The sequence below is a fragment of the Poecilia reticulata genome, linkage group LG8 (genome assembly GCF_000633615.1).
Source record: "Poecilia reticulata strain Guanapo linkage group LG8, Guppy_female_1.0+MT, whole genome shotgun sequence".
Taxonomy (NCBI): domain Eukaryota; kingdom Metazoa; phylum Chordata; class Actinopteri; order Cyprinodontiformes; family Poeciliidae; genus Poecilia; species Poecilia reticulata.
The window spans coordinates 18,234,360-18,243,104 of record NC_024338.1 but is presented as its reverse complement, the minus strand read 5'-3'; the positions used below and the strand labels follow the sequence as shown (position 1 = coordinate 18,243,104).

General features: G+C 39.4%; 1 protein-coding gene across 3 annotated transcripts in view; it reads right to left on the bottom strand.

Moving 5' to 3' along the window:
* Positions 1 to 1,364: 1,364 nt before the first annotated feature.
* The window catches only part of med25 (mediator complex subunit 25), a 22,438-nt gene continuing 15,057 nt past the window's right edge, over positions 1,365 to 8,745 (bottom strand). The window contains exons 16-20 of one of the 3 annotated variants that reach the window (XM_008416397.2): positions 4,159 to 4,272; positions 3,980 to 4,051; positions 2,842 to 3,003; positions 2,631 to 2,751; positions 1,365 to 1,806 (exon numbers count right to left, since the gene is read on the bottom strand). In XM_008416397.2, the coding sequence (XP_008414619.1) occupies positions 1,703 to 1,806; positions 2,631 to 2,751; positions 2,842 to 3,003; positions 3,980 to 4,051; positions 4,159 to 4,272 (573 nt within the window). In that variant the 3' untranslated portion in view covers positions 1,365 to 1,702. The remainder of the gene's footprint in view (positions 1,807 to 2,630; positions 2,752 to 2,841; positions 3,004 to 3,979; positions 4,052 to 4,158; positions 4,273 to 8,745) is intronic. The other 2 variants (XM_017306029.1, XM_008416398.2) reach the window with 2 other exon arrangements.

Genomic DNA, 8,745 nt, shown 5'->3' with positions numbered 1-8,745 from the left:
TTAGCTCAACAGCTAAATATTTTGTTTGGAGCTTAAAATTTTAGTTTGATGCTAAATATTTGACTTGCTAAAATAATTTAGGTTATGGATCTAAATATTTAATTATCAAGCTTTGGAGCAAATTATTCATTGACACTAAATATTCAGTTTGTAAATTAAATATTTAGCTTGCCTAACAAATTAGTTTGGGGTTAAACATTTAATTTGTAAACTAAATATTTAGCTTAAATTTATCATGCAAGTTAAATATTTAGGTTGGATCAAAATATTTACAGTAGTTTGATGCTAAATATTTAGTTTTCTTGACACTTAAATTTATGCTGGAAAAATATTTTTCCCTTATAATTGGCTAAATGTCCCGAATTTTTACTGTTAATTGATTGAAACTTCTCACGTTAAGCATTTTTTTTACCTGCAGATGCTACAAATTACCATTCACTAAAGGAATGATGTGTTATTGTATGTTAGCCAATAAAATGCTTATTTTAAAAAGGACTTGTACGCATTTTCAATATAGTTTAAGATGAGCCTAATTTTTCTTATCCGATTAAATTGATAGAAAAACCGATTATGAAAACAACCGTTAGCTTCAGCCCTACTGCCAACAATAGAGACACTGACAAAGTTATGGGTTCAGACAGGCGGTAATAGTTCGATAGCGGGGTGGAGGCTGATGGATGAGAGAGAAAAAGCGAGGCTAAGCCGGAGCTCCGGAGGGCCGGCCGGTGATTAAGGGATGGGAGGGATGAGCTCCAGCCTCTGAGGGACTACTGTCTCTGTGTGAGTCCATGTGGGGAAAAGAAAAAAGAAAAAAAACGGGGCTGGAAACGGGGAAAGCGACTCAAAAACAAGAGCCCACTGTCACGGTCTCTTAGCAACCGCGTTTCCCTGGTGACACGCAGCCTGACGTCACTTCCTGTTGGAAGCAGAGACGTGCCGCGCGTGTTCCTCCGAGCCTTTGCGCCGCTTTCAAACCGAACGAAGCCGCAGGATTTCCATCCTTCGAAGATTGAACCCCATAAAATGGGAGCGGCGGCGCATTAAGAGGAGCTCACAGCGCAGGCGGCATATAGACCGACGGTGCCCGCTGTGCGCATGCGCGCAGCCTGATTGAACACGCTGCCAGTGGAAACGTGGCCAACTCATGCCATCTGGTAGGACTACTTGGCACAGCGAGGTCCGCCATGGTTTCTCTACATATTGGAGTAGTTAAAATTAACACTGTGACACTATTTGGCAGGAAAAGACACCAAACTATCTATTAGTGGATCTATTTCAGCTTCACCTTTCGAGTCCAAGCTGTTGCAACACAGAAGCTTCGGTTGTTTGTATGTATGCAATCCAAAAGCTCAAGAGCTTCTTCAGTTTTTTTAATGCTCAATTTTATTTCATCTGCAAAGACTTGACTTGATTATTTAAAAAAGAGAGAGAAAGAAAACGTCTGGTGTGAAGCATGAAGGATTAGTTTCCTCCCTGTTTCACCGTTTCCATAAAAAAAATAATCTTAATTTTTCTGCCCCCAATTAACTCTGGCAGCTCAGCAGGGCTAAAAAAAGCAACAACATGTGGCTTGTTTAATTAAATTGAACATTTAGAGAAGACAAAAAAAAAAAGAAAATGCAGAATTATAACTCCAAGTTGGAAAGAAACTAAAAAAATAATTAAAAATGAAGATTCAAAAGTCCATTTTGGTTGCGGATCCTCAGAGAAGGTCCCTGATGACGTCTTCGTCTGTGATGCTGGGGACCTGGGGCATCCCGGGTTGGGGTATGGGCCCCCGCTGCCCTCCAGACATCAGCATCTGACCTGCACACAGACACACATGAAATATTCAGAAGCGCCGCTAATGGAAAAACTCAGAGCGGGTTTGTTTGGATAAAAATCTGGAGCCAAAATGGAGAGGAATTTATACGATAGCATGTAGTTTATCCTGCTTTTCTGTCACACTTACGTATTTCAAAACAAATGTTACACTAAAGAAAACCTGAATGAATGCAAAAAGATATGCAATGTCGAAAATATCTATAATTTCTGTAAATATCAGCTGTAGGCAGTTTTCACGCCTGATAGTTCAGTCGATTCGGTTTAAATGGGAACCAAAATTGCAACATTTGTTACATTTTCAGCTGCTGCAGTTCAACTTTCACACTAAAACTAATTGAAAAGCTTGTTCCCCTCCTCCCCTGAGGGGGCGCTGCACCAAGAACCACTGAAGAAACAACACAAAAGTTCTTTCAATTTGACCTGCTAAAAAGTTTGGACATCACCGTTTTAAGACGTTCTGGTAAAACCGTCTTTATTCTGCTGATATCATGACTATGCTCTATGATATAGAGTATATATATTTTATTGCCTGGCCTTAATACTCTGTCAAACAAACTTACAAAGGGGATAATTGGGATAAAAGCCAGTTTTTAATAAGATCATTTTTAATGTTTTTTTTTTTTTTGGGAGAATTTTTGAAGAAAAGAAAAAAAAGTAAAATCAGAAATGGGTCTTGTATGAAACAAATTGTTGCTAATTGCTTCCGGCTAGTCTGAAGGGGCCGAGTGGGGGAGTTTTAATAGAGGGGAATCTGCCTTTTTCCATAAATAAGTTGTCATTTCATCTTGCTGTGAATAGTTGCTGACCTGTCATTGGCTGCCTCCACTGGTTCTGTATTTGAGGCCCGCCTCCTGGTGCCGGATGCACCATCTGCTGCCCCATCGCTTGGTGGGACATCATGTTTGGCATGTGAGACACGGCACCCTGCTGTGAAAACACACAGCAGTAACATCGTTAGGTTCTACATGCAGGTATTTGGAAATTTAGCAGGAAGAAGCAGCTTTCTGTTGCTCTCACCGGCTGCTGCTGGCTGAGCAGGAGACTCCGGAGTTGCGGATTGGCTCCTGGATTCGGGAGGCGGAGAATAGGTTGGGTCTGTCCGCCCTGAGCAACCTGATTGGGTGGAGCTCCGCTGACCGGAGGCTGCTGATTGGTTGGTCCTGCTGCTCTCATCGTCATCTAAATGCGTTAAATGCAGGTTAAAACAGACAACCAGCGATAGTTTTAAGCTGAAAACACTGAAAAAAATAAACGTTTTTACACTTTATGTTGCAGAATCAGCCAAGATATGAAAAAAATGCCGATTTATAATCCGGAAATTACAGTAATATTACTCCGAAGATTAAAGAAAACCCATTCCTGATTGTAAAAAATGGAGAACTACCTACATCTTAATAAAAATGTGTTTAAGATGCCATGATTTACAGTAATAAAACATAAAATATAAGTTTAAGATCATATTCACTTTGTCCAAGGAAAATTATGTTTGAGATCAAGCTGGAAGAATTACGCTACAAGTTATTTTATTACCTGGAACAATGTATTTACTCTCCATTAAATGTAAAATCAGCTTGCCATAGCTGAGTGCCCACAATTTAAATGTCCTGCATAAAGTTAATTAGCTTCCTACTGGTAATATAATTTTTTTTTAAAACGTATAGAGCTAAACGGACTATTAATTAAGGCCACACTAAAGAATAAGAGGTATGAGAATAAAGTCATACGAGAATAAAATCAAGATATTATGGGAAGAAATTCGTGATATTAAGAGAATAGTCATACTTTTATTAGAATAATTACACATGAATTATAAAGTCATAGAGTTACCAGAATAAAGTTGTAATATTAAGAGACTAAAGTCATAGTATTAATTTATTCTTGTAATATGACTATTGTTGACATAATTATTTTCGTAGTATGTCCCTCATCCTCCAACATGTTGCATAATGTGATACTTCTTAGAAGTTGCACTGGTCCCTTTAAATAAAAGCAACTTAAATTAGTAGTTTTGCTTTAAAAACATGACATTGTTGACAGACCACATCAGCACCATGCCAGTCCATGCCTACAGTTCACACATGCATGAAGGAAACCGAGTCCAGCCCGTCTGAAAAGGTGCAGTTAGTTAGTTAGTTAGTTAGTTAGTTGTTCTCACCATGCTGCTGGGCCTTTGCTGCTCCTCCATAATGGAGACCTGACTAACGGGGGGCATGCCCACCACCACAGACTGGATGCAGAGCCGACCAGAGAGGAGCAGAGACAGTCACCAGTAAGGCATGCACTTCCACAGGCGGCCGCCAGGAGGAGAAACGGAGCGGCTCTGGATTTGTTTACCTGCTGCTGGACGTTGCCGTGGGAAACCGGGATGGGGCCGGGCGCCCGGTTCAGAAAGTTCTGGTTGGTTGGGACTTGATTGGGCTGCATGGGAACCCCAGCTCCACCTAACTGCTGCAAAAACAAAATATATTAAAAAAATCTCAGGGTTTTTTTTGTTTTTGTTGAAAATTTAGATTTTTCTTGGGGGAAAAGTAGAAAATAAAATCCCTGTAGAAAACAATGTTTGGGTCATAATGTGGGAAAAGTGCAAAGGGATAAAAAACAAAATGCTGCCAAGTATTTTTGGTTTAGTTTGACATGCAAATATCTTATTACACTTTAAATAAGAAAACTAACTTAATAATAACGTTTTAGCAATAAATATGAGCTGGTATTAAGTCATATGTTTATTTTTTTTTAAGTCTGATGTTATGCAAGTTTTGCAAAATGCATGTCATGTGAATAACTGTATAATCTCCTGATTTAAAAAAAATCTGAACTGAATATTTTACATCAAATTTCTTAGGCCTATAAAAATCTAAACAAAGTTTTACTTTCAATGTTAAAGGGATAATTCCAGCATAAATAAATAAAACAAGACTTATTGTTCAAATAGATTTTTTTGTATGTGTCGTTGCGTGTTCTGTCTTTGTGGACAACGAGTCTATTGAATAAAGCTTCTCTCTCCAAGAATACATTTAAAAGGTCCCCAAACTAAAAATCCAGTGGTGGAGAGTTGTCAAAAAAAAGATACATTTAAAACAAAAATTATAATTTTTTTTTTTTTAAAGATTACAAAACATTTTTTTATTATTTTACGGTATTTTTGCAGTTTCAGAGTCAAAGTGTTGTACATAGTTTGGCTGTTAAAAACATTCTCAAACATATTTTATCCACTTAAACAACTCTGAATATCTACTTATTTTATCAATTAGCCTGTTTTCAGTCTGTATACTCCAGTTAACGATCAATCAATAAATTAGTTAATCATTTCAACAATCGATTCACAATTAATCCTAATTTTGTTGCAGAATTACAGTTTCAGAGTTTTGAACATGGAAGTTTTGAATAATTTCTACATGTTTCAATATTGCAACCTGTGAGAAGCATTGAACATAATCTTGTAACTTTACAGATTAAAGTTTGTTAAAAAGGCGATGAGAGCCTCACTGTGAAGACGCTTTTCCTCCAATTAAATATTTATACTCGGGTTGCAGGTTTTAATCAATGTTTTTCAACACAAACTCTGTAAAACACAGATATTTCTCATAGGTTGTTGGGTTTAAACATTGCGTTTGCCATCAAAATGAACAAAACAAAACAAAAATCCTGCTTGACATTTTAAAGGTTAAAAGATTCCTGCAGTAAAGAATAAACTTATATTTATACCCCAAATGAAAAAACATAAAGATCTTTTTTTGCAAAAATAACATGTTTAAATGTGTAAAATGATTCCTAATTGGAAAAAAAATCATTAAACTTCTGCAAATCCCCAGTCTGCTGTTTGTATGCACAGCTTCTGCTGACATAAAGCGTATTTACAGCACAAATATTTTCCTTATGCAATTTACAGTGTTACCAGTGTTGAAAGCTTGCAAGGCTGCATTTACACCCACTCTGTCAGACGGCAGATGGAAAGAGAAAAACAAACACTGAGAACAAGTGAAGATTTTACTTTAAACCCCACCTGCGAGGTTTTCTGCACAAACTTCCCCTCAGTCACTAAAACCTGCAGCAGAATCTGGAGGTTAGCGTTTATAAATTAAACGGTAACAGAAACCAGAGGCGTCCCGCAGGGTTCACACCGTCTCCAAACTGGATCTTTGAGCTGTTTTTTTTGCACCTTGCCGTGTGATCAAATGTTCTGAAACGGTGCACATCTCTAAAATAGTCTTATTCACACAAAATCTGACGGTGCATATCGCTTTGCCATATGATCGACAGAGGGTGTTGAGAACAGGTGAGACCAGTTCTTATTTCCAGGGATCAGACACTGAAGTATTCGCTCCTCTGCTTTGACTCACAGCTGAGCGTCAGTGACGTCCTGATCCACAGGCTTCAGCGTGATGTTGGTCCTCCCTTTGCAGCCGAACAGCGTCTACTCTTCTGGAAGGCTCTCCACAAGGTTTAGGATGTTTACGGGGGGTTTTGACCGTTCTTCCAGAAGTGCATTCGTGAGGTCACACACTGATGTTGGACGAGAAGGTCTGGCTCTCAGTCTCCACTCTTTTGGGTTGAGTACAACTCTCCATCCATGTCTTCATGGGCTTTGCTTTGTGCTCGAAGGAACCAGATCCAAAATGCTCCCACAAAGTTGGGAGCATGAAATTGTCCAAAATGTCTTGGGTCCATGAATAGATCCAAACTGGCTGAGACAGAGTGGTCAAATATCATGCAACAGTAATCTGTTTACCAACGACAGAGAGGTGCAACCTGCTCAGGGTCATTTAACTAAATATGACCAGTGGTGTGCATCAAAGTTTCAGGCTTTCAGGTGGATTAAGAACAAATGAGCCCTAAAATAAAGCTGGACATTTTAAAGCTACATTTTAACGCTGTATTTTTATTCCAGTATCGGATTTTCACCGACACCAAAAACACAGCTGGGTAATGAGTTATTGACTGCAGGATTTCAGAAAATTACTTTTTAAAAACCACACAAACCTCACGTATCCAATTGTAATTAGTGTGCATTCTGGGTAGTGACATCACAAGAGGCTGAAGAATCGAGTTGATTAACTTGCATTAGCAGATGCTGCAGCAGAGGAGCAACTTTTCACAGATTTCAACAGAATCTGAATATTTCAGGCTGGATTTGAGCTGCAAGCGGCCAGATTTCAAATGTTTTGGTCAGAAATCAACTCCGAGGAACCCAGCTGGGCTCTGACATTATACTGCCAGAACAGCCCCTCCCCCACTCAGCTCCTTCAGACTAGCCAGCAGCAATTAGCAAACACCTGGTGGAACTGCACATCCTTAATATGCGAGCTACTTCTCAGTGAAACGCCGGTAAAAACGTTCTTAAAGGCTTAATAGAGGAACGTTGTTGTGATGACTTCCTGTGGGGGGAGTTTAAGACAGAGTAGGAGTTTTTAAAGAGACAGAGACCCAATTTCAATGTGTTAAATTAGGCGGCAGCATTTCTTTCGTCTTTTAAGCTAATTTTGATCTTTACAACATTTATATAACAATTTAAGTCACCACATTTACTTGATTGTGCTATAAAATGGCACTAGAAAAAAAACACACTGCCCCTTTAAGAAGAATTATGATGGCTTACCTTTTGTGATGTCATCCGAGCCATATAGGCCCAATAGCTTTTTTTTTTTTTTTTTTTTTTACATTTAATCTTGGTTATGTAAGAATTTCCAAGAAAAGCAATGAAAAAAAACGGCAAGACGCGTTTGACAAGTGAAAAACTACATCAGCAGTAAGTTTGGTTGATTTCACAATATAAGGTGTCAAGCAGCTTTAAGGATCAAAGTTCTGATTCCTTAAAAATGAAAACCAACAGCATCCACACGCAGATGCCTGCTCAGGCTTTTAGATTTAAAAGGTGTTGTGAAGGATTTCACACTCAGACAGACACAAGGGGAAATGAAGGGCATTTCATCTCCACACCCAGCAAAAAAAATTATTAACTTCAGACTCAGGAAAGCGTGATAGAAAAATACCTTCACCCATCCGTCTTACTGAATCCGAACAAATCACCCAGGGATGCTGCTAATACGCTCTCTGACCAACAACAGCCAGGAAACACGCAGCTCTGGGTCTTCCAAGAAAACTAAACCAGCCCGTTTCTCCTCCGCCGCCTGTGATTCATCTGCTGCCTTCAACTCGCTAACCTGCATCACTTGAAACGCCATAATATTCGGATCTGAAAAGGGGAGAATGCCACTTCTGCTACACAGAAACCTTAACTACTGGTCCAAATTGAATTTTAATTATGCTAAGATTGCTGTAGCACTTCCTTATTAGCAATGCAGCACTGAATTTCTGATGGCACACAAGAGGCAGAGGTAGAAAAAAAGTCTTCATTAAAATTTCATGACTCCTGCCTTCTCTAAATGCCCCGATACTCAAACACACACGACTTATGAGTCACATATTGGGCCTCTCGCAAAGACATAAAATTAGCGGGATGGTTAGACAAGAGCTATCAACACCGATGATATCAGAGCATGAGGAGTAATGTAATCTGAACCATGTAAACTCGCCAAGCAGCTTTATTTTTAAAGAGCAACATGCTGCTTCCCTGGCAGCGAGAGGAGCTGGAGGAACGCCGTGTGACGGAAAAGGCGGCTGATCCAGAGGAAACGTTGGAGAAACCCGAGCAGGTCCACGACAACGAGGAGCGTCAGATTCAGGATCGGTTCTGTTTAATGATGAAATTTACACACTTTAGACTTAAAGCTGCAGCAGAGCAGCTGCTGTGTCACGGCATTATGACGCCTTCGGGACATTTAATATGAAATAAGTTGATTTATTTGAAGGGGTCTTCAAATAAATCAGTTTATTTGAAGGGGTCTGCATGACGCCGTCACGAACACGACACGACGCCGTCACGAACACGACGCCGTCACGAACACGACACGACGCCGTCAC